Source organism: Oculina patagonica, chromosome 12 (assembly GCF_052425735.1).
Source record: "Oculina patagonica isolate OP01 chromosome 12, crgOcupat, whole genome shotgun sequence".
Classification (NCBI taxonomy): Eukaryota; Metazoa; Cnidaria; class Anthozoa; order Scleractinia; family Oculinidae; genus Oculina; species Oculina patagonica.
In genome coordinates this window covers 68907-93630 of record NC_135769.1, presented here as the reverse complement: position 1 = coordinate 93630, position 24724 = coordinate 68907, and the positions used below count along the sequence as shown (strand labels likewise).

Here is a 24724-nt window from a genome sequence, read left to right as displayed (position 1 = left end):
TGCGCCATTGACCTGAGAAGTCTCTTTTTTTCCCTGTAAAATTTAAGTGACCAATATTTTGGAGACGTAAATTATTTTTACAAAAGCAACTCGAAGAGTTTTAATTATATATGGGTCCTTAGCTCACCGAAATATCGCAATTCCTCAAAATTCATGAAAAAGCCGTTTACACAATCTTGGACAAAACTTGTTGACACATACGCATTTCACGCATTTTTCGCAAATGACTCGACTTGCAAGCGGGTTAAAATATCTTATCCCCCTCTACCCCTACTCAATGTTGTTTCTTGTGGTTTGCGGCTCCACAGGCTTTGTTTTAAAAACACTAAAGCATTACCAACATTGAAATGGGGGGAAGGGGGATAGCAAAACTGAACTCCGTTGGATAAAAAGGTGGCAATTTGTTAAGTGTTTCAACAGTTTTGTCCAAGATTGTGTAAGCGATATTTTGGCTAATAAGTAGAAAACGCTTTAAAGTTCTGCTATAAAACGCCTTCAGCTTTTTGTACCTTTCGAGTTCTTTACCACCAACTGCTCGTTACCACGACAGGCTTTAATTCATCCATGGAATCATCAATTACAAGGGTTTTCGGAGGCTCGTTACCAATCGAGTCAACAGAACTTTCACTGATTCTACTCAGTCAGAGTCTTTTCAAGGATTTGAATAGGAAATGGCTTTATTGAAGGGCTGATTCAAGTTTCCATCAAATGTCTACATTTTCAAACTTCAGATAAAATACAAAGTTTGGTTTTTATGTGCGTCATTGATGGTAATTAGAACAATTTGTAACGCTAATAGTCGATACACTGTGTACATTCAAACGACCTGAGTACAATTCACACAAATGAAGTCATAAAAAGAAACGTTCAGTACAGAAAACAAGCCAAAAAGTAACGTATTGACAATTCCATAGGAAAAGAACGAAAATGCATTAAGCTACAGGCGTTTTATGAGTGGGATTACGTGAAAAGCAATGGCGTCACGCCACAACGTCTCAAGCGTGACAAAATGGACGCGGCGTGACAAACAGGCAGTTAATAACAGACTATTGCTAACGACTGTTTCTGTGTACTAAATAGGACTTTTCTCTCTCAATTCGCACTAGTTACCCTAAGTTGTCTGCTACAACTTTGAATTAGCGTAAACACTGTGATTCTGAACGATTAACAAGATAATTTTTAGTTATTTGAACGGTTAACACACGGTTAACACCGGTTAACAGCTATTAATAAAAGATACCTTGACATCTTCTATTCTTTACAAAAGACTTGCCGTTAACCGTTGAAAACCTTTGTTAACCGTAGTTTTTCGCTTCGTTTATGTTTAGCATTCAAAGTTAATCGACTGTCGCAAAAAATCATCTATTGAATTCTAAATTCAAGGGGAGAAACAACATTTCGAAAATTGCGGCATTTAGTGTTAAGATCCTGCGGGTTAGCGCGGGATATTGGAACGTGACCCCTAATACCTGGCTATTTTGAAATGATCTATTATTGCAAAATGTCCTCTCTATATAATTTAGAACTGGATTCTTTGGTTAAATACTTTTTAAATGACTAGAACACGTCCAATGGTCTTCAAAAGCGCTTGCCCTACTCATAGTAGCATATTCGACCGCCCTAGGAAAGAACATGCGTGCGCCATTGACCTGAGAAGTCTCTTTTTTCCCTGTAAAATTTAAGTGACCAATATTTTGGAGACGTAAATTATTTTTACAAAAGCAACTCGAAGAGTTTTAATTATATATGGGTCCTTAGCTCACCGAAATATCGCAATTCCTCAAAATTCATGAAAAAGCCGTTTACACAGTGTAAGCGATATTTTGGCTTATAAGTAGAAAACGCTTTAAAGTTCTGCTATAAAACGCCTGCAGCTTTTTGTACCTTTCGAGTTCTTTACCACCAACTGCTCGTTACCACGACAGGCTTTAATTCATCCATGGAATCATCAATTACAAGGGTTTTCGGAGGCTCGTTACCAATCGAGTCAACAGAACTTTCACTGATTCTACTCAGTCAGAGTCTTTTCAAGGATTTGAATAGGAAATGGCTTTATTGAAGGGCTGATTCAAGTTTCCATCAAATGTCTACATTTTCAAACTTCAGATAAAATACAAAGTTTGGTTTTTATGTGCGTCATTGATGGTAATTAGAACAATTTGTAACGCTAATAGTCGATACACTGTGTACATTCAAACGACCTGAGTACAATTCACACAAATGAAGTCATAAAAAGAAACGTTCAGTACAGAAAACAAGCCAAAAAGTAACGTATTGACAATTCCATAGGAAAAGAACGAAAATGCATTAAGCTACAGGCGTTTTATGAGTGGGATTACGTGAAAAGCAATGGCGTCACGCCACAACGTCTCAAGCGTGACAAAATGGACGCGGCGTGACAAACAGGCAGTTAATAACAGACTATTGCTAACGACTGTTTCTGTGTACTAAATAGGACTTTTCTCTCTCAATTCGCACTAGTTACCCTAAGTTGTCTGCTACAACTTTGAATTAGCGTAAACACTGTGATTCTGAACGATTAACAAGATAATTTTTAGTTATTTGAACGGTTAACACACGGTTAACACCGGTTAACAGCTATTAATAAAAGATACCTTGACATCTTCTATTCTTTACAAAAGACTTGCCGTTAACCGTTGAAAACCTTTGTTAACCGTAGTTTTTCGCTTCGTTTATGTTTAGCATTCAAAGTTAATCGACTGTCGCAAAAAATCATCTATTGAATTCTAAATTCAAGGGGAGAAACAACATTTCGAAAATTGCGGCATTTAGTGTTAAGATCCTGCGGGTTAGCGCGGGATATTGGAACGTGACCCCTAATACCTGGCTATTTTGAAATGATCTATTATTGCAAAATGTCCTCTCTATATAATTTAGAACTGGATTCTTTGGTTAAATACTTTTTAAATGACTAGAACACGTCCAATGGTCTTCAAAAGCGCTTGCCCTACTCATAGTAGCATATTCGACCGCCCTAGGAAAGAACATGCGTGCGCCATTGACCTGAGAAGTCTCTTTTTTCCCTGTAAAATTTAAGTGACCAATATTTTGGAGACGTAAATTATTTTTACAAAAGCAACTCGAAGAGTTTTAATTATATATGGGTCCTTAGCTCACCGAAATATCGCAATTCCTCAAAATTCATGAAAAAGCCGTTTACACAATCTTGGACAAAACTTGTTGACACATACGCATTTCACGCATTTTTCGCAAATGACTCGACTTGCAAGCGGGTTAAAATATCTTATCCCCCTCTACCCCTACTCAATGTTGTTTCTTGTGGTTTGCGGCTCCACAGGCTTTGTTTTAAAAACACTAAAGCATTACCAACATTGAAATGGGGGGGAAGGGGGATAGCAAAACTGAACTCCGTTGGATAAAAAGGTGGCAATTTGTTAAGTGTTTCAACAGTTTTGTCCAAGATTGTAGCTCCAGCTGAATGTGTAAAGAAACGTTCAACCCCAAATAGAAATACGGAAATTTAACCGTCGGTGGTCGTTCACGTTCTCCAAACTACTGACGCAGAATTTTGTAATTTGTGCAGTTATTATTCTGTTCATTTAAAAACATTTTGTTTGGTGACGTTCTCGTTCACGTTGCCGTCGTAGTTTGCTTAAGCTCCCTATTCTCCCAGAACGGCCCTTGCACTTTGTTAATAACATGTACTTATTACCCATGTGTATTTTTCTAATCTACAGTTTCGTCCGGCTCGATTCCCCACATGCTATAAAAATCATACTCTCTAACGATTTGTATGGAAGAAAATATCACTCCACAGACACAGCCTACGATGCCAAACACAGCTATTGATAGATCAAGTAGTATGTGATACCAAGGCATAGAAGAATAATGAAGCTTAATATGGAAAAGACAGGGATAAATTAGCACTAGAATTGTGCCGGTAAAACTACCGACAAATGCCATCAATAAGCCGAAATGTGGCACGAAAATTGCCACAAGAACAGAGAGCAAAATAAAAACGAACCTAAATACCAATTTTGGCATTGAATTTTTGTTGAACCGAAGCGGTTCGTCACTGAGTTTGGCAAACAAGGGAACATTGAGCTGATGCTCAAAAATGTCATAGAGTGTGAACATAGGAACGACGTAAAACAGAAGCGCCGTAACAATAACAGTAAAGGAAAGAGCTATGTAAAAAGCGCCATGTGCAACATTTAATGTCATGATCTGCTCGGTGTGGTCTCGAAAACAAAAGAACACCAAGATCCCATAGCTGAACTTGATCATAGTAACAAGAGTGTAGGTGAAATCCATGATGGCGTTGAACTCTCCTGGGTATCGCATGGACTTCTCAATGATCGGCAGATAGGCCTGCGAGGAATACGTCACCACGATTATCCCCATGGCGATGGACATTTCTTTGAACTTAAACGGAGCTAGCTTGTGTGTCTTCCACTGATGATAGTGAGCCAAGGTGTGTACCAGCACACATGTTGAAGTGACCAGAGCGACGATAACAGTCAAGATACTGATCCAAGATATGTGCTTCATTGTACGTATGCCCGCACACGGCAGCACGGCAATGGACACGATAGCGATCCAAACGCTCTCTGACACGGAACAATCTGGGAACGTATGGTCCAACACAGTCCCACACATAATGAGAAATAGAACGCAGTGCGAGAACTGCTCAAAAAAGTTGGTGATATGCACCATAACACGGCCATAGCGCGGCCAGAACGCTTCACCAAGGTCAGCATACGTCGACTTGGAGAGATGTTCATAAGCCGTGTCCTCTCGCAAGCAGTAGATCAGGAGCTTTCCTGTGTAATTGCCGAGACTGAGCAGCGACGAGAATTGTGAGAATAATTCCCCAATAACCGGTCAAACGTATAACATATGGCATGGCGAGGATTCCTGTGCCCGTGTTGGCGTTAAAAATATTGAAAAACGCTTGAAAAGAAGAAGTTTTACTCTCAAACTCCTCTTCGGCCTCATCTTGGTCGGTTTTTTCTCCTGTTTCTAGAAGAGGCGAAGACGCTCTGGACTTACTCATGGCAAAATCTTTGTCAGATCAATCAAGTTGTTGTTCCCCTCGAATATTGTTGAATTTCTCTGAGTGTTATTCCGGATAATCCTTCGATCACTTTTGCGGTACTTTAATCAGAGGAATCCATCTCGTGAAAACCAAGCTAGTTATTAGCACTAACTATAACTTACTAGTTAACAACCAATCAAGAGCGACACAAAATGGTGGAAAATGACACTAATTACCACCTTCTAATAAAAGGGTCTATTTAAAGGTTTTTATAGAAAAAAGTACAAAGTAAAAAGGTCAAATGAGAATTAATTAAGCGCATGCATGAAATTTATTCGTACAAATGGCCTCCAAATGGGAATAAATCAATTTATCTTGTTAGAGCACAAAAAACTGGACTTAAAGTGTGCAGATAAAAACTCTTGAGTTTTCTGTTAATGCTATCAGTTATGAAACTACGCTAATTAATTCCTATTTACCTTTTTTAATTTTTCTTTTTTCTATGACAACGTTATTGAAATTAGGTGTATGTTCAGTTTTGCTTTGTACGCCCAAATGGCGGTCCATTGTTCAGGTGCACGTAATGACTATTACTTGCGACTGTGGGGCAAGGAATGATTCTTTCCTCAATCGAAATGATGAAGGGGAATTTGTAGTCGGTGAAAAAAAAAAGCAGAGTACAGCTATATTGTTATAGGCCGTGTTTAAGTCATTGTTCTGCGTGGCTACGGTACAAAGATGGCTTTTAATCTAGTATCTTATGTTCTCAAAACAAAACAACGGTATTGAAAATTCAGTGTATTTTAAGCACGTTTTATTTCATGTATGCTGCAAGTCACAGCTCACCATCTGCGGTGTTCAAATCTCTCTTTCAAAATGAGTCTTTTTAGGTAGGTACATCTAGACACTGTAGAGACAGATTAATGTCTTAAATGCCTGACCCTTTCGTGATAATGTGGTGCTGTTGTTGTAAATGGTGGCAGGACAAAGAAAATGCCTGAATCACTGCTTAATAAAGCTTAGAACAATGGTGAAACCGAAAAAAGGTTGAGTTAAATTGCCTTTTAGTGATGACAAGACCTTGCATGCTTAATTGAGGATGGGTGATTAGGTGATCAGGAGGCAGCGTGGCCGAGTGGTTTGGGGCGCTGATGTTGTAATTCGGAGGTCCTGGGTTCAAACCCTCCACCCTGCCACCAGCTGGATTTGTTTCTCGGTTGTCCCGAGTTCAAATCCTCGCTCACGCTTTGTATATAGCCAACTGGTCTGCCTCCTGCTAGTTGGGATTTTTAATCACGTTATGTTCATTAAGAATATTTGTTTCCTCTGTTTAAGTGGCATGCCTACAAACTACTTATCTCGAAGCTAAGTGCATGACCACTATAAACAACATTTACATGTTTTTAATTTTTTTTTACGCAAACCGTCGATCCGCCACAATTTTCGTTCAAATCCGGATCCGCATAACTTTAAAACTTTCCGTGGTATAGTTTCATGCAACAGACTTTTGATGTTTGTTTTTTGATGTCGATCTTTCGAGAAGTTTCCCAAATTGCTTGTTTACGCAAAGTAACATTACCATCCAAGGAGGACCAAAGATACGTGATCTGAATTTCGTTTGGGATCCACGTGCACGATCTGAGGTTCAAGAAAAGGGGAGTCTATAATCCTAATTGACTGGTCCAGGCGTTAGTTGGGGAGCAGCACGCAAAAACGGAATTACCGCGAAAAACGGCGAGTGAAAAAAAAAATTGGAGGGGTTTGGTACGAGGGAACATCTTCTCCCCCACACTTCGCACCGTTCTCCATCCAGCCGAACGCCTGGAACAGGCTAGACTAAAATTCTCAACTGATCCGCGATCCGCCTTATTTTCGAAATCCACGGTTCCGCTCAATTTATCGCAAAATTCCGCAGTCCATGCACTAAGGTCAAATCCGTCGTTCAGCTCGATCCGCGAACCTATTCAACCGTCAATTACCGCCGTACATTATATCCATGCTAAATTAGTTGGCGAGAGTTCGTAGCCGCGTCAGTCCAAAAAATTGTGTAGTACTCGAATTTTTACCCCAGGTAAATTTGCACTGTGCATGTCAGCTCTTCCAGTCTTGATATGTCACAGATTTTTCCTTTGGTATTCTGCAAAACGTTTACTTGAAGTGCCGGTATCCCAGCGGATTTGGACCGGGGATCCACATCCGCTAGGACACCAGTCCACTAATGGCTATACCCGTGATGTCCTGAAATACAGAGTATCAGTGTACCGCGACGCAAGCACAAACACAAGCATAACAGCTCTTATGTCACCGTGAAAACGGCCTCAACGCAAGCAGAAGCACAAGGATCATTTTTTCTTTTCTTTTCTTGTGCTTGCGTTCGCGTTATGCCCTGTGAAAACGAAACACCGCATAAGCACAAGGAAGTTCACAAAATCTGGCCGTGTCTGCCCAATTAAAGCACTCGTTCAAGTTTCCCCCGCGTCTGAGCATTTGAGCTCTGTAAGTTGTAAACATCGTGTTCTCATGCTTGCGCTTTTGCTTGCGTCTCTAGTCAAAACCTGGCCCTAAGTTGCCAACACACCCAACAACTGGCCCAGGCTTTTAGCGCCCACTCTGAAAACCAAATTTGACAAAGACATATTTTCTAATATGTTGTTACTATTGCTCCTATTTGTAACTTACCCGTGCACCAGTCTTTTCAGCTAGCGAGCCTGATGTTACGGAGATAATAAACAGTCCTTCTTTACCTGGTATGCCATTCCTGACACTATAAGATTAAAACAGAAACAGTAACTGGTTGACTCTTATTGCACTGGCACAGTGAGGGACTGGTCAATAAGTAGAGGGGGGGGGGGGTGGGTAATCAGTTTTTGAGCACACGAAAAGGGGTGAGCTGTGTAGCTTTAATCTACACATAGGGGGTGGGTCACCTTAATATACACATGAATGTACGCCTTTCTTTCCACTAGCATCGCATTTTACGGTATTTTTTGTCCAGAATTGCGCACAAATAAAAACCAAAAAAAAAGTCTTACCACTTTAGGCTTTTTTTTTTTCTTTTTTTTTTCTCGCTTTTCCTTTTTCTTGTTTTCCCTTCTTTTTGCTGCAGTTGTTGGCCTTCCACTGGTGTTGCTTGCATTTCAAGAATACTCGAGAAAGCATGTTCCAAACAGGAAATTCTTGCATTATGTAGCCAAGGTTAGTTGAGGCAAATTTTCCTTTGAGTTTTTCACTCAAATTTCTAAGCACTTTCATGTGTTTTTCAAGCTCAATCAAACCAATTATTCTGATCTAACAATATAACAAAATGCATAATGAAAGTTACAGAGCTAGACTAGTAGCCTAGGGTATTCATAATGAACTTTTTTAATATGATAATTCTGTCTAGAACTTTACACACAGGCTTGAATCCAAAGAAAAACAATTCGTGCCTGCAGTTCTTACCTACATCCAATCCCCTTAGGTCCAACAACTAACGTAACTTGCTTGTCGTCTGGGGCAGGTTCAAATCTTGGTTCATCTACAAAGTCTCCTTCTTTGATGAGATAATCCTACAAGCATGCAAACCAATATAACAACTACATGGTACAGAAAAGTAGCTTGGTAAATGGCCCAGCTCACCGCAAGTCTCTCGTAGCCCAGTTGGTTAGAGCGCCCAACCGGTATCTGGGAGGCCATGGGTTCAATTCCTGACAGCGACTCAGATTTTTTCTTTGTCTCACACTTGTTTCATGTTGAACATAATTTTCATAAGCATTACACAGCACATACACAGCATCAAGTGATGGCAAATAAATTTTTCATGAGTAGAAGTATTACTCACCAGTAAGTCAGGATGATAATAAACATTTTCTTTTCCCTCAGCAGTTTCCCAGCTGATAACATCATGTCTGTTGAAAAGAAAAAGAAATAACTAATTAATAATTAATTTTAAAATCAATCAACTAAAAATTGCATCTGAAATAAATATATACTGTAACGTGCTGATTAAGTAAACTCAGAACATGATAAAAGAAAAAAAAAAACACATGAAAAGTAAGAGTAAGTATTTATAATGATCGAGATAAGACAACTTACATTTTGCATGGAACTTTCCCTGTGGCTGTGAATAAAAAATAATTGAATGATCATTGCCAGACAATAATCAACCATGTTTAATTATGTGAAGAATTAGTGAACAAAATACTTACTTCTCACTTTAAGAAGAAGATTTTTGTGGGATCTCAAGATGTTGACTATCTCTCCATGAGTTGACTCCGCAATGAACAATCCATTTATACTTAAAATCTCATCACCTGCCTTCAGGACACAACAAGAAAGTACATCAGCGTACAGTAACTTAAATTAAATTTCTTGCATCAGAGTATTAAAATGCAACAATGTTAATTCCAAACGTTTAATGCTTAGCCAATTTGATGATGATTTCTTGAACATGGCAAAACAACTTCAGTTGACTTTAAATCGATGAAAGGATAATCCCAAAACGTTTGTACATAATGCATTTTAACATTGTGGCACTCAGCACTCAGATGCGAGAACTTAAATTTACCTTTTTTATGTTTATAAGTGCAAGTGCCATGCAGCTCATGGCAATTTTTATGTTAATCATGTATTTTGTACAACAACTACTGAAAGTGATGGATCCAAACCTAAAGGGAGGGCCCCTTTTTGTGTGTACATCCAAAAAATATTAGTGGGAGGAGTCATTAAAAAACTGTCTTTTACCAAAAATAAGGAGGGTGCCTCCCCCTGGCCCCTCCCCCAGATCTGCCACTAAAGTGTACCTACATTAGAATATATACATGTAACGATTCATTAACCCTTGGTTAAGTCAGTCTGTAAATTGGCACCAAAATCCTTGTTCTGAGCCCCCAGCTGAGTATGCACCATGATTGGCTTGTTAAAGCCATTGTTCAATGAGCCATATTAGGCTCCGATAGGTATTTCTTGAAGTTTGCACCTGCAGGAGCAAACAGAAAGCGACCAGAAAGCGAATGTGAAAACCATGACTGTCACAATGGCCATGGTTAGAAAAGAAGTCTTTCAAGCAGTCATATGGATGATCGAAACGATCAGGTCTCGCCTGAACTAAACCATTTGGTGGAAAAGATTAATATGTCATCCATGCAGCTTGCAACAATTAAACAACCAGGCTCGACATCACATCAGCATTTTCATGGAATATTAATTAATTTTCAGTCCTTGTACTTCCAGACATTTTGAGAGCTAAAGCATATCCTGCAAATCGAAATGAGCCAAAACAAGCCGCACTAGGGAAACATGTGGCAAATTATTACAGAGCTTGTGGTGTCAAACTCGAAACCGTCTAGAACCCAATACACCATTGTTTTTTGAACAGCGCTTTTTAACTTGCATTGCCCCATAATAATACAGCATATAGTGCCCTTCAGAAGCAAGTGATAAGCGAACAGGTGGAAAGTCAACAAATGTCACAAACATTGTTACAAAGTCTTGTAACAATACAATGGACACACAGCAGGATTCAGCAATAGTAATGTCAGGTTGAAAGGAAATTTGAAATGCACTTTCGGTAAGTCGTTGAGTCCATCAGGGGCCCAGAACAAGGATCTTGGCGCTGCCACTTGCAGATGTTACTAGCCTGGGATAGATTATGTCTGCTACGCAGGCTGATACATCTGATTCCAAATTATATGCCAATATTTATATGACTAGCCACACTTTTCATTTTTGAGCATCATATCAGTTGGTGACAATACATTGTCTAATGACTTCCATGCGTGGTACATCAAATAGAATACAATTTACACTCCAACATTTAGAGGGTATATCACCTTTAATCCAACAATGTCAGCCTGTGAACCTCGTGAAACGAGAGACACAAAGATTCCAACTCCATGCTCCTTCCCTGTAACAGAGGCAAGTTATTATTAGCATTTAATTTACTGTCATTATTCTTCTGACATTAACAAAGTCTGACTACAGATTTTACCTCCTCTAACGCTGAATCCAATTGCACTGTTTCCAAAGTGTTGCACCTTGATTAGACGTATTCCATCACTAAAAAATTGTTTATGGAAATACCACATTGGACAGAGTCAATTTCAGAGTTGCCGCTTAAAATGTTTACAGGGCATTTGTACATTCAACATTGTGAATGCCGGTATACACAGTGTAACAGCAAATAGACTGACATACATGTACAGCTGTAAAGGCATTTTAAATGGTACATGTACATGTTGTAATAATTTAGACTATAATTAGTAGCTAGACTGTACAAGATGTACATAAATGGTTTACTTTGATTTAATTTGACATGAAAATGACAAAAAAGATTATGTTGAAATTCTAGATGATAACAGCTACATGAAGTTACACACCTTGGTGACTTGGGAATCAAATTCAGGTATGCAGTTACATCAGCTGGCTTTACCAAATACCTACAGTGTAGTCATAAGTTACAAGAATGTATTATATAACAGCAGTGAGAGTAAATTTGAAGTCTGACACTGACAAATTATAAAACAAGGGCTATCACTCAATTTCAAAGCCTCCTTAACAATTAGACGGCAGCTCAAGGTTTCTATTGGCTGACAGTTGGTGAGGGGCAAAGTCCCGAGTCATCTATCAAAGTCAATAAACTAACCGAGGGCTAATTGTTAATAGCATAACCGACTGACTGATCTATTAACTTATTTAAAATGTACATGTAGCTGCATTTGCATATACAGTAGTAGCTGGTCTATAGAATTGATAATAACATGGACAGTGGTTGTATTTTGGACATCTTCAAAACCATTCCAAATATCATAAAAAAGAAAGATATTTTACATCCTCTAAATTAGATTTGCAGTCGCGAGAGTGTTTAAGGGTGCAAAACTTGCCAAGTTTTAATTAACCTTAAATATTAACCACTGAGAAATTGATTGATGAGGGAAAACACTGTTTACCTCGACAAGCATAAATCATTGATTGACTTCATATACAATAATTGTGTACACATGAAGTCAATCACTGATTGAAAATGCTTTTATTATAAAAGCATACATGCCTATCACTCAAGGAGATTTCTATATCAATTGATTGTTACTGTCTCTTCCCTCATGTTGTGCAGCTTGTTATCGCTTCAAGGATACTATTTTTGTGACAACTTTATTAAAACAAATTATTTTGTGATTTAATTCCAGATTAATAAAACCCCAGAGAAGGGGGAAGGTCCCTCTTAATTAAATTAGGTTAAAGAGGGGAAGGGAGGGGTGGAACATACCTCACTTCTCTGAATAGTGGATATCTCTTGGGAGTATTGATGACAGACTTCAGATCACTGACAAGTTTTTGGGGTGAGTTAGACCTAAAGTGAAATAATGATTTATTAGCCACTGCCACAAACAAATTTGTTTTCTGTTTATTTTGTTATCTGATTGATATTCCAATATGTACAGTTATGTAGCAACACAAGATTGATGTTTCCAAACATGGGCAAACTGTGTAACTGAGTAAAACATGCTAAATGATTTGCAGCAGTTCAGACAAGCAAGTCTCCCTCAGAGTAATTATATTCTTTGATTATTGGTCATGGGAAGTGTTTGGAACATATCTTTATAAAGAAATGTTTTACAAAATGCTTGATTGTGGGTGGCAAATAATTATCAATTTACTTGTGACATGTTTCAGATATATGCATCCATTCCCATCTTCTTAAATATTTGCAATAAAAACAGTTAAGCTTATTGACTCGTCTGTCAACTCTGATCATCATTGTTAGAACTCACAGGTGTAAACTCTAATAAAATATTTTTTTTTAAAAAAAGAAACATCTACATGCTGGCATAAATGTCCAATACTTACCCCTGATAGCCCTTTAGAGCCTGATAAAACGCAACTCTTTCCTCGTCATTCTCAATCAAGACTCTTACCTTGGAAGATAAAAGAAAAACTTATGTAATTTTGGGAATGAATGTTTCTATACGACATCATCAGAATCATATACGGTCATCTCAGATTGAGGTAAAATTTGAGGATTACTTACCTTGTTTTTAAACTCTGTAGCGTGTTTAGACAAAGTATATAGATTCTCCTGCTCAAATCCTCGCCTCATACTTTTGAAACATATAAAAAATGCAAGGAACTAAAGCGATTTTACCGACACCATTTCTACATAAACAAACTTAGCTTTGTGTTCCAGAACACTTGTTCACGAAGGAGGTCTGGGTACCAGCTTTTTGTGATTATGTAGAGCCTTCGTTTTACTTGGTCAGCGATTACTGCTATGAGCTATGACGTCACCGAGCTTCGTTTTGGCCGGCCGTTCTGAGATTTGAAATGCGTTGTTTAGAATCGAATTTATTGACATTCTAAAAGAATTAGAAGACTTATAATGGATGTCGATTGCGAGTTAGATGGCGATCTGTTAACAAAATTCAATTGTTTGGGAACGACGGATCACGATGTCCTTATCAATGAACTGCAAAGACTGTTGGATTTCCAACTCAATCCATCTGGTTGTGCTTTCTTCTTAGACATGACGAATTGGTAAAATATAAATTTATTTCTATTTTCTAGCTAGCGTTTTCCCGTGGATTCCTTTTTTCTGAAGTTTTCACTCTTATAATTTTAAAAATAAGAAGACGCTAATGTGTGGTTTTGTTTTTCCGCCATGTTTGTGTCAAGGAATCTCCAGGTAAGGTTATGTAAATTAAACTACACTTCAACAATATAACATGAACACATTGCAATTGGCTTAAATAAGACTTTCAATTTCGGAGTTTACGTTTTGGCTAAACCTGCTCTTGATGTATTAATTAATCTGTTATTTCAAAGTTTATTTTCTGTCGTCTCCGTTATTTATTTCGTATTAAAATGTTTTCTCTAGATGTAAGCTTAATTATATTTTGTGGCCTTACCATGGGCCTGATAAAACCGACCATCATATATTTAGGAACCAACCGCGTTATTTACCTCAGCTGGTGTTAAATTGTGTGGGCCAGCGGGTATTTTGATGTTTTGAACTGTTGGAAGACATCTTTGCCATATTACTTGGATTGGATAGATGTACATGTACAGTACCATACGCTATACTGACACGTATGACATCTAAATATAAATGGCTAAATAACACCATAAACCGCAATTGTGAGATTCATGGCGTACACGAAAAAATTATGAATGACTAGACAACTGTTTCTCCTTTTTATTCATAAGAGCTGGCCACAGGTCACACAACATACATGTAGCTCAATTATACAAAGTGATGGCCTTAAAAGAGAGCCTTGCAGTAGTGCTTCAGAAATACATCTAACAACATATTCTCCACTCTAAGTGTTATCTGGGGGTGGGGGTGGGGCAAGGTTGGCATGATGAATTGTCATATATGGGTCAAAAAGTAATGCTGAGTGGCGGTGGTACATGTTTTATGCTATTATTTGCTTTAAAGCAATGTATAAAGCTAAATTGGAATTTCCAGATGGGTGGGGGGTCATAGGGCAAATTCCTTCCATGGGGGGAATGGATATTTTCTAGAACCACACAATGTATCACTACTGCGCTTAAGTAATGGCTAACTATTGGTGGTTTTTGTCATTGATACTGTCAAAATTATATTTAATTTGTTTATTTTATTTATCTTTAAAGCCAGTTTTAAAACATTTTGTACATGTCAGATACACTGTATAACAGAATCATGATGACATTTTAATCATGAGACCTGAGTCATACAGCAGTTCGCTATAAAGGTTCCAGTTTACTTTAATCTATAAACATGACTTGTCCATCAATCTGTCCCCTTATCTTTAAAGAAAGAGAAAAAATAAACACACATGTAGCCTTAGCAAAGACTGAAAAATATAATAATGTACATGTACCAATTCACTAAAACTGTGCTTATGTTGTTTTTGTAGGCCGCAATAGGTGCATATTATGATTTTAATGGCGCCCAGGAAAAGCTTCCAAGTATGACTTTTATCCGAGATGTGACGATAGGAGAAGGAGAATCAGTTCCACCCAACACAACTTTTGTGAAAACCTGGAGAATTCAGAATAATGGTAAAAAAATTGAGAATTTGCAAACTAAGTTTAAAATAATTATTTTATCCAAGTTATTAAGTAACTGTAAATTTGAAAGGTTACTGGACTGTGAAATACAATAATCAAAGTTTAACGCAACTGTTTCTGAGTTTTACGTGTTTAGTACCAAGTACCAGTAGGAAACACACTAAACAAAGTTATTAATATATATAATAAATAATATTCATTTAGGCAAACAACGTTTATTAAATGTGTGCTTACACATTACAGAATGGTGGTACTGACTCTGTTAGTCTGCAGGCAGTGTCCCCATTTATTTTGGATCATCTGTCCATTTGTTTTAGATCATCTGTATTTTAGTCAATTAGATGTCTGCTCCTGTTGTTAGAAATCAACCTGAGGGCAAAAGAAGACTTTTCAGAGTTCGAGTCACACTTTTTACTAGATTTAGTTAACAAACACGTAACAAGTTTAAAATGTTTGTCATTAGGAAGTGCCGCTTGGCCATCTGGAGTGTTTTTAAAATACACTGCTGGAGATCAGCTGGGTCCTGTAAACTTGGTGTCTGTCAAACCCTTGGATGCTGGTGAATATTACGACATTAGTGTCAACATGATATCGCCTGGAAAAACAGGCATGTATCAGGGACAGTGGCGCATGTGTACACCTTCAGGACAATTTTTTGGGGGTGAGAAACTCTAGATTCAAGTGAATACAGTTTGTATTCCTTTTTCTCTCTTTATTATGATTACATCCTGCTAATTATGTTTTATATCATACTGTAGGTAACTATTGATAGGTTATTTTGTGACTGCAATCTACAATGTAGTTTGTATTGGTAATCAAATGGTGACGAGTGAAATTAGGAAATAATTTCATGCGCGTTTTGTTAAAATGCTAATAATTTCCCGAGCCTTTAGGCGAGGGAAATTATTAGCATTTTGACAAAATGCAAGTGAAATTATTTCCTAATTTCATGAGTATACCATTTGATTACATTTTAATATCATAGGTGACAAATTACACTTGCAATCGTAGGTTTTTGACTGGTATATTGCATTGCGAACTCCGATCTTTGAAAAGTCGAAAGCATACATTTTGCTCAAGTTCGTAAGTTTTTTAGTCTTTGAAGAAAACCTTTTAGAGATTCCTTTTTGCTGTTGAAAAAATGTTTCAAAGATGAATCAGCTGTCAATTATTTCTCACATTATGACCGTAGTTCGTCTTGAATGAACTGAAAGCAGTGCCCGTGTATAATGCTCAAATATCCCACGCTTGATGCCATTTATGTAATGAATGATTTGCCACTAATCGGATCCTGTGTTTTGCGTGGAGGATTCTGGGATCGCTAGGGGGCAAACATTGCAAGTCGCTAGAAGAAAATGTATGGCGAAAAGTTGTTTTGACGCTTAAAAATACGATTTTGGAGAGAGATCAACGCTTTTTCGCGAGTATTTTATCAGGAATGGATTTGGGCATTGTTGATACTCAAAAGTCAGGGTTGGAAATTAGCGCTCGCCCGCTCGCCCAGGCGAGTGTGAAAACTGTCGGGCGAGTACAAATCACGGATCACTCGCCCGGTTTGGCGAGTACGATTGTCATATTCAGAATATATTATTCAGAATAAGCGAAACTTTTACTTCCCACTTTAAAATAATCTACACTGTCCACAAGCCGATAGCTTACCAACATTTTAAAATCTCAAACAAAGCTGTGTTCGCGTTCATAAACAGACAAAAATGGCTTCCGTTTGGGGCATGTTACGTGACGGACGTACTTCTACAAAGTAATACCTCTGGTCAAAAATTCACTGGCTCATCCACCGAGCCGCGAAACGCAGCAAGATGGCCATTCCTTGCCTCTTTTCCTGTACAATTTCGCTTGCAAACAACAAGAATTTGGAAATACGTATCAAATAAAACTGCGTTTCAACTTTTGAAGTAAGTGTGCTTGTGTTTTTATTGTGGAGTAAGGTCTATATTTGACAATTTTTCATTGAAGAAATAGATTGCAGTCTGTTTTGCGATCGACCACCAAAGTGGCACAGTGAGTATCAAAACGTGATTAAAAATTGAAGTTGTATATTTTATTATTCGTAGGGAGAGGGGGCAGACTGGGCGAGTAAAAATTGATCTGGGCGAGTGCAATTTGAAGGTCACTCGCCCGGATGGCGAGTGCTCCGAAATTTTAGTTTCCAACCCTGAAAGTGCAAGTTTTTGTTTGAATAACCGTGAAAATATGTGATCAAGTTTACCGATAAACCTAAACCTCCTTGCTTTCGTAAGGTTTATTTTGAAATTGACATCTAAAAATGGTCTCGAAATATTACAAGTTAGGTATATATCGGGAGGAAATTACTTAATAAAGCCTTTTGGGTTGTATTTACGTGTGTACAGGATTATTTCTATGCTAAGTTATACAAATAATTTTGTATGCCCGGCCGGTAGCGATCACTGTCATCATTGTGCGGTATGTGATAACTATCGAAGGTACCCAGAGAGGCAAAAGATTCTTCCTCGCGATGGAATATTAAGATTCTACCCGCCCAAGAATAAGAAAGATGATTTGTCATGAGCATGGCCGGCTCTAAAACAAGGTTATATCTTTCTCGAAGTAAAGCTAAGCAGCCTCTGGCTAAACAAAATAAAAATAAACATGTCATCCGCGATACGAAGCAACACATTTACGCAACACTGTACTAATCAACATCTTCAAGGAAAATTTAAGATCTTGTCCTTCCAGAACGAATTTAAAGCACATCTTGCAAATATAAATGAGCCAAGATAAATCACAACAGTTCCAATAGCCAATACATAAAGTTCATATAACAATAAATTATACAGTGCAGAGGTGTAAAAGTGTACTACCGGGGGACTACGCAGACCTTTGACCTCTACACATTTGCTGGCGGCATTGATAGGGCTCTACTCAGCTTAAAACACTTCTTAATAATACAGCTGACAGGATATAGTTCCCGTTATAAACTAGTAATAAACAAAATAGATTTAATAAACGACCAAATCCAAAAGCGATTGGGAAATTTATAAGTCACGATCCTAGGAGTCTGTGAATGTCTGTCACCTTTAATATTACGAAGCCATAATAATTATTTGTTTATAAAAGACGTGACTAATAAATTTACAGCTTGTGCAAACGTTAAATATCTACTGGAAGGGCTTTATTGAGCTATTTCCAATTTTATAATATTTCGAGACCCCAGTTTAATACGCGATGTCGATTTCACAATACATGTAAACCTTCATAAAAGCGGTAGATTTTATCGCATATCTTACGGTTATTCAAACAAAACCTAACACTTTCAACGTACCAACATTGCCCAAATCCATTTCTGATAAAATACTGGTGAAAAAGCCTTGATCTCCCTCCAAAATCGTATTTTTGAGCGTCAAAACAACTTTTCGCCATACATCTTCTTCTAGCGACTTGCAATGTTTGCCCCCTAGCGATCCCAGAATCCTCCACGCAAAACACAGGATCCGACTAGTGGCAAATCATTCATTGGCTTAACCCTCGAAGTCGTTTTGACGTTTTAAAATATAAAATATCATCAAAAGTTTTATTATATGGCCAAGGCAAGCTGGCTAAGATGAAATGCAAGCGGAAATGTACAAATTTTAAGCTCTAAACATCTTTCATTACGGACGCCATCTTGCCGCTAATTACGTTGCCATGGCAATTTTATAAATTCACATGTGAAATTATAAATAAACGTTAAAATTTCGCGCCAAAATTAAGGAGTAATTTGTCACCTATGGTAATATACATGTAATTACAATAAAACAAGGTATTTTTTTTAGCAATGAAAAGGTAGCCAAATTTGAACAAATTGTGGTACAATCTGCAAAGGACATCTGACAGAAGCCAAGCCTGACTCAATTTAGTCTCGTTAAAGAATGGTTCATTGTAACTATCAAGGAAGTACATGCAATACTGTTACATTGTCTAATCTTTTGTCCTTTCCATTTTTTTGTAGATGTTATATGGGTTATTCTATGCGTAGATGAAGGAGGACTTTTAGGATTAACACAGCAGTTGTCTTCATTAGGAAGGGAAATGAACTCACACCCAGGATTTAATCCTGCGTCACCCTCTGCTAATCCTTTTGGACTTTCAACCCCCATTGGAACTTCTCCACAACCTATTTATTCTGTTCCCCATAACAGTCCTGCTAATGGTGTCATTCATGTTTCACCAGCTAGGAGATCACTTTTTAATTCCATGGTAAGTTAAGGCTTCATTAATAGTTGATCATTTGAATGTGTCTCTGTGGTACTTCATGTATCAACTGTCTGGTTTCACCAACTCAGTTGGTGAAACCAGACAGAAAAATATAATTTGGCTTTAATATGATTCATTTAGCAGTGAAGGGAGATGGTGGTAGCCCAGGAAAAAAGGGGGGGGGGAAAGGAGGCGAGAGAAGAGAGGGTGGTAAGTAGGTTTCCTAATGTTGGCGGGAACTTGGAGAAAATGAGTAAAATTTTGCAACATTTTGTTATGTTTCACAATTACAATTATGGGACAAAGAGGAGGAACCATTACTGAAAGGGACAGGAAGTGGGAGTAAACTTGTGTCAGAAACCAAAAGTGCTATGCATGTTGTTGAGAACCAAAACAAGGAATTTAATAATGATAAATTTTGGAATTTGAAAACATTGTCATTATCTGCTTAATAGCCTACATGTACATGTGTGTACATTTGTACGTGTCTAACCCTGTATGACAAAGTAGTTGCTGATCATTCTTTAATGTTCCTCTGTTTCTTTTTTTTTTCCTGACAGGTCAATGGAGACCATATAGAACCTCTTATTAGCCCTAGCATACAAGTTGGTTCAGAGTTACATAGCAAAGAAGAAGAAAATTTAGTAAATCAGCTAAGAGATGCATCGCTTTTACAGGATTCAGACCTGGATCATTCATGACACATTCATGTTCACTGGTTCCACAGATTTCACGTCAAGGGAGTAACATGTATCCTGCTTTGCAGCTTATGTGGCATCGAGTCTGAGGAAAAGTAATTTGTGGAGTGATTTTTCACAAACATGTAGCTGACAGATAATGGCAGTGGATTGAATCGAATTGGAGGTCGTAAGCCACCTTAATTGTAGTTTAGATTTTAAAGTTGCACATATGGACTATAAAATATATTATAATATTGATGCAAGTTTATTAAGTTTTCCACATAAAGACGTCATGAATGGCAATAGTGGCTATAATTTTACATGTATTTTCAAAAGGCATTATTTTTTTTGCTCAATTATTGAGTAGAAGCGTTATTTATGGTGCACTTTGTACACATTTTCAATCATAATAGATTCTTGGAATGAATTGTTAAATATCTCTTTTCTCACTCTCATAATAACAGCAAAATGTTAAATTTGAAAAAGGCATTTATTTTTGGTTTATAGCTGTAACAACTACAAGGCATACTCAGAACTCCCTCCATGTTTCTCAGTGTAAGTTGAACAATGATCTGTGTATGCTTGTGTCTTGTCTCGTGACGTACACGTATTTACCAGTAATTGTAGATTTCATAACGCATTAATCTGTACCTAACGTATAATTTTAAACTGGAGTTTAGGTGCTCTGTCCTTTGCTTATCTTTGTTAATTCAGAAGTACAATTTACTGTATGTACATTACTAAAGTAAATTTTATTTTGAGGCATTTTTTCTGGACTCCAAACTCAGAAAGCAAAAATTAAAATTATGTATAATTATTTTATTGTAAATGACATTTTGTTTTTGTTTTCACGATAATGCCAAAAAGTGTTAAGTTGATTAGCTGGAATTCAATTGCATTATTTTTTAGAATTATTGAAAGAAATTTATTGGTAAATTTTAATTTACTTGCACTAATGACCTCAGCATAATTGTTCACTTTACACTGTATTTTCTGAAATAATCGTCACATGCATGGCAGATGATTTCTCTTTCTGATACACCTTGCTCAAATTAAAAAAAGTTTACAGTTTTGCCTATGGTCCTTTCGAAAAAAAAAAAGGTTTTGAAACGGAAAGTTAGTTAGAAAAGGAAAGAAAGTTTTCTAGTTGCCTTAATATGTCCGCATGGTTTTCATAAATTTGCCAAGCCAAGCAGAGCGCTGACTGAAATTATTCTCTGAAACACATTGGTTAATTTCTGATTTAGTGTTTTTTCGAGAACTGACTTCTTGGAAGACTTTCACAAACTAGCGTTTGCAAATTTCTGTGATATTCAAAATCGCACGAAAATTAATCTGGCTGGCAGAAATAAAAGGCTCGATCGCTTTAAGGATTAGTTAAAACAAAATAAGTACAAAAACAAACAAATTGTATCTGAAGTGAAAATTAACACGGATAAGTCTTGACCCAATTTACGTGTATAGCTGCACGAGAAGGAAACGTCGCCTCCTGTTTTTTTTTTTCTTCCTTTCTCTTTTTGAAGTCGTTAGAGACGCCGCTCTCCGAACTCCTAAATTAGTAGACCAGCTAGCTGGAACGATTATTTCAGGAACATGCTTCCCAACTGCCTGCACTTCAAGTACTAATGGCTCAAGTGAAGAGCTATTTTTTTGTTCTTTTGAGGAATGGTATCTGGGCAGTCTTGAAAGAAAAGATTTTAAACTTTAGGGAAAAAATAAATAAAATATTTGAACAATAACTTTTGCAAGGCTTGGCTCGCATCAATTCTATTGTAAGTTTAAACTTCTCGATTCTTATCATACTTTAGATTTTTTGACTATATTTAGATTAAAATATAAAATTGACTGTTAAAAGTTGCAGGACTACAGATCATAATTTGCGCACGTTTTAGGTTGACCAAAATCTGGTTTTAAAGGTTTGCTGTTCAGGAGAACACACCTTAGACACTCAGAAACATGATACTGTTGGCATCTTAGCACTGATAAACATTTGTATAAACATTTGTGGTACGAAGATATATTTTTGACATTTTCTCGGATGTTCTTTATGTAAACCCTTTTAAACTATCATGACCGCTATAAATAACTTTCATTCGTTCACCGTGGACCCCTGCTGGTCATATGTCCAAGGTACTTAAGCTAGATTTCTGAATTATTATTCCCTTTGTTATTTATTTTTTCTTTTTTTTAAACAAAACTCTCTCGTTTTTTTGTTTTGAATGCGCAGCGTTACCAAACACCATACTTAGCTCTTCGTTATGTTGACAATTTTGGCAGCATGTCCATTTTTGTCGCTAAAAGAGTTGACATTTGTTTGTTGCCTCGTGGCAAGTTGATTCGGTTGCTGATCTTAGAATTAAACAATGCCCAGAAATGGACAATATTTTTAATCCATTTTAAACACAAAAACATCTTATCAATCAAATTAAAAGAAGCATGTTACAAGACGAAACTTCTTAGCGTGACAAGCATATTTGGTATTGTAGGCATGTGACCTTAGTTTCAGACGGATGGTCTGCATATGAGAAATAGATAACAGAAAAACCCCCAGAATAAGCTCAGAATAGAGCGTAATTCACAGCACTATTGATGGAGAAGAAGACTTCTTCGCAAAATCCCATTAGATTTAGCGTTCATGATTGTCGGTGAATTAATTTACTTAGTTTATCTTTTCGCCACCAAGCAAGGTAATGTTTGGGTTCCGCGGAAAATTATCAGACAAAGGAACGGAGATTCTTTAAATTGTTATTTATACTTTTCGTGTTTACATTTATCTCGAGGCCAAGTTAGCAATAAACTTGATCTAGATTTAGAAATCATAAAAGAAAACTTGACCTAAAATGACATCATGTCGCTAGTGCAGATAAATTTCAGTGCATTTGAGAGCATTTGACCAAAAAAAGCCTGCGAAAGGAAATCGGCTGTAACGGATATAAGCATTCCTATTGGCTGACTCAGACAAGCGGATCAGAAACAATAGCATGCATTTCGGAATCTTTTAATATCTGGGCGTGTTTATATAGTCACTGCACAGAAGACTTGACGTCCTTGGCATTTCAGCTTTGATCAGCGCTGCACAACACACACTGTCTCAAGCTACTACTTGTTAATTGTGAGAAAAAAATGATGGATCCTGTGAATGGCGATGCAGAATTGGCAGTGGAAGGAAACGTAGATCATGCTGAAGATATCACGTCCCCTGCAAGCGGTGAAGAGGAAGATATAATAAGAAGTCCAAGTTATTGGGAAGAAGTCGATCAAGAGGAGATTGAACGCGAAAGAAGGTACGCTGGATTGACGCGCTATAATTATCTAGCGACTAGAACATCACGATTTCATTGAGCTATAATTATATAATGGTATAATTTGCAGGTAAATCGTTTGATTGTAATGTAGTCGGCCATTAAGTTCGTATATTTATTTGAAGGATCTTTTAATGGTATGAGCAATTTCTCTCAGCTGCTGAATATCACTGCAGTTTCTTTCATTTTCTCTGGTTGTGCATTTGTTTCGCTGTTGAGTCGATTAGATATTGCCTAAATCGGTAACTTTTGTGGTTTTGTTTATAGAGTTAAATTTAGCCCCTGTGGAACTTTCTGCAAAGTGTATCGTGCACCTTTAATAACCGATCAGGAGAGAGAGTGAGGTTACTGTTGATAACTATTCCGATCTGAAACTATATTTATCGATAAACCTGGATAATACTGTATCAGTATGTGTTTACAAATAGCGCTACTGGATGCAGAAGTATGTCTGTTGTGCAAACAGACTGGAAAGATGTTTAGCCGTGTCATGTAAAGCTGCCAAAATAATCTGTAGTTCCTTCAATAGACAATTTAAACAAACCAAAACTGTGCCAAAACTACTGGTTTAAAAGGTAGTGGAACTTACTGAAGCCCTTCGTTCATCGTAAAATGTTATCACGGTATCTTTCCAATGAAATCCATTAAATGACCTTTGTAGGATATAGCTGACGGTCTCGAGTTTTGACAGATGTTAATTTACGCGCGGAATATCGTCACGCAATAATCCTTCCTAGACATCGTTCACAGCCAATAAAATTGCTTCAAATAGGCCTTTAATCCATCGCTGATTAATCCGTGATGCACAATATTTCGTCGTATTTGCACGTAGGTGAGCGGAAACATCTGACTATCGCTGCTTTACGTTACAACTTTGGTTTCTTATAAAAACACTGTTATTATCTGAGGTCGACACAAAGCAAACATTTGAATAATACCGTCATGTCAAAATTAAGCAAATATGGTAATGGTGGGGTAACACATCCGAAGGGAAATTATAGAATGTTAGGTAGGTCTCTTAAAATCCTCTTCTCTATTCAAGCGATACATGTCAAAAGAGGAAACATTTTGAATTGCTGAGATGTTTTTGCGAAGTGTCGGTGAAAGATAGAAATTCTTTAAATAACTGTGAATGCGAGTTCGACCTTGGTCCAGACAAAGGAAAAACCGTGACATTGACAAAGTGAATAAAGAAAAAAATAATTTTAAAGTATTTACCGCGTCGCACGTTTCCCATTAAAAATTTGATAGTTTTGCAGCAATTATAATTATCCTAAAAACAGAGTTGTCTTGAAGTATGCCTGTGCAGGAGATAATATCAAAGCAAATTATTTTCAAGTCCTTTTTACTTGCCTGCAGTGTCTGTCGTCGATAGATGGGTCATTTACTTTTCGGGACTTGTTTTGTTAATACACAAATTTTCGGCTCTACTGGTGGTCGAAGTAAATAGAACTTGACTCCCAAGCCCGTCTGCAGTCTCTACA

The 24724-nt window shown here is 37.3% G+C and overlaps 2 protein-coding genes and 1 pseudogene across 5 annotated transcripts in view; 1 reads left to right on the top strand and 2 right to left on the bottom strand.

The window, feature by feature from the left end:
- Window positions 1-13229, bottom strand: part of LOC144633585 (harmonin-like) — a 31147-nt gene extending 17918 nt beyond the window's left edge. For all 3 annotated transcript variants that reach the window (XM_078492430.1, XM_078492432.1, XM_078492431.1), the window contains exons 1-11: window positions 13026-13229; window positions 12845-12912; window positions 12264-12347; window positions 11377-11436; window positions 10989-11056; window positions 10831-10904; window positions 9208-9316; window positions 9095-9119; window positions 8841-8907; window positions 8462-8568; window positions 7700-7784 (exon numbers count right to left, since the gene is read on the bottom strand). In XM_078492430.1, coding sequence (XP_078348556.1) covers window positions 7700-7784; window positions 8462-8568; window positions 8841-8907; window positions 9095-9119; window positions 9208-9316; window positions 10831-10904; window positions 10989-11056; window positions 11377-11436; window positions 12264-12347; window positions 12845-12912; window positions 13026-13094 — 816 coding nt within the window. In that variant the 5' untranslated portion in view covers window positions 13095-13229. The remainder of the gene's footprint in view (window positions 1-7699; window positions 7785-8461; window positions 8569-8840; window positions 8908-9094; window positions 9120-9207; window positions 9317-10830; window positions 10905-10988; window positions 11057-11376; window positions 11437-12263; window positions 12348-12844; window positions 12913-13025) is intronic.
- On the bottom strand, window positions 3454-5038 carry LOC144631377 (vesicular inhibitory amino acid transporter-like; annotated as a pseudogene).
- A 10-nt stretch (window positions 13230-13239) lies between the features above and the next one.
- LOC144633587 (protein ILRUN-like) lies at window positions 13240-21677 on the top strand. Of its 2 annotated transcripts, XR_013567072.1 has the most exons (7): window positions 13240-13528; window positions 13667-13676; window positions 14893-15037; window positions 15510-15707; window positions 19014-19261; window positions 19819-21006; window positions 21230-21677. XR_013567072.1 is itself a non-coding variant. In XM_078492433.1 (6 exons), the coding sequence occupies exons 1-6, from the start codon at window positions 13374-13376 to the stop codon at window positions 19957-19959; spliced, it is 897 nt and encodes a 298-aa protein (XP_078348559.1). In that variant the 5' UTR covers window positions 13240-13373; the 3' UTR covers window positions 19960-21677. The 2 variants fall into 2 exon arrangements, 1 of the variants encoding a protein (XP_078348559.1); XM_078492433.1 differs by having other exon boundaries at window positions 19819-21677.
- The last annotated feature ends 3047 nt before the right edge of the window (window positions 21678-24724 follow it).

What these genes read in the sequence shown, in the direction of transcription:
- LOC144633587 (XM_078492433.1), top strand. Translation starts at nt 13,374, where the DNA reads ATGGATGTCGATTGCGAGTTAGATGGCGATCTGTTAACAAAATTCAAT. An exon ending in CTGGAGAATTCAGAATAATG is followed by an intron (nt 15,038 to 15,509) that starts GTAAAAAAATTG and finishes GTTTGTCATTAG; the next exon opens with GAAGTGCCGCTTGGCCATCT. An exon ending in TTCAGGACAATTTTTTGGGG is followed by an intron (nt 15,708 to 19,013) that starts GTGAGAAACTCT and finishes ATTTTTTTGTAG; the next exon opens with ATGTTATATGGGTTATTCTA.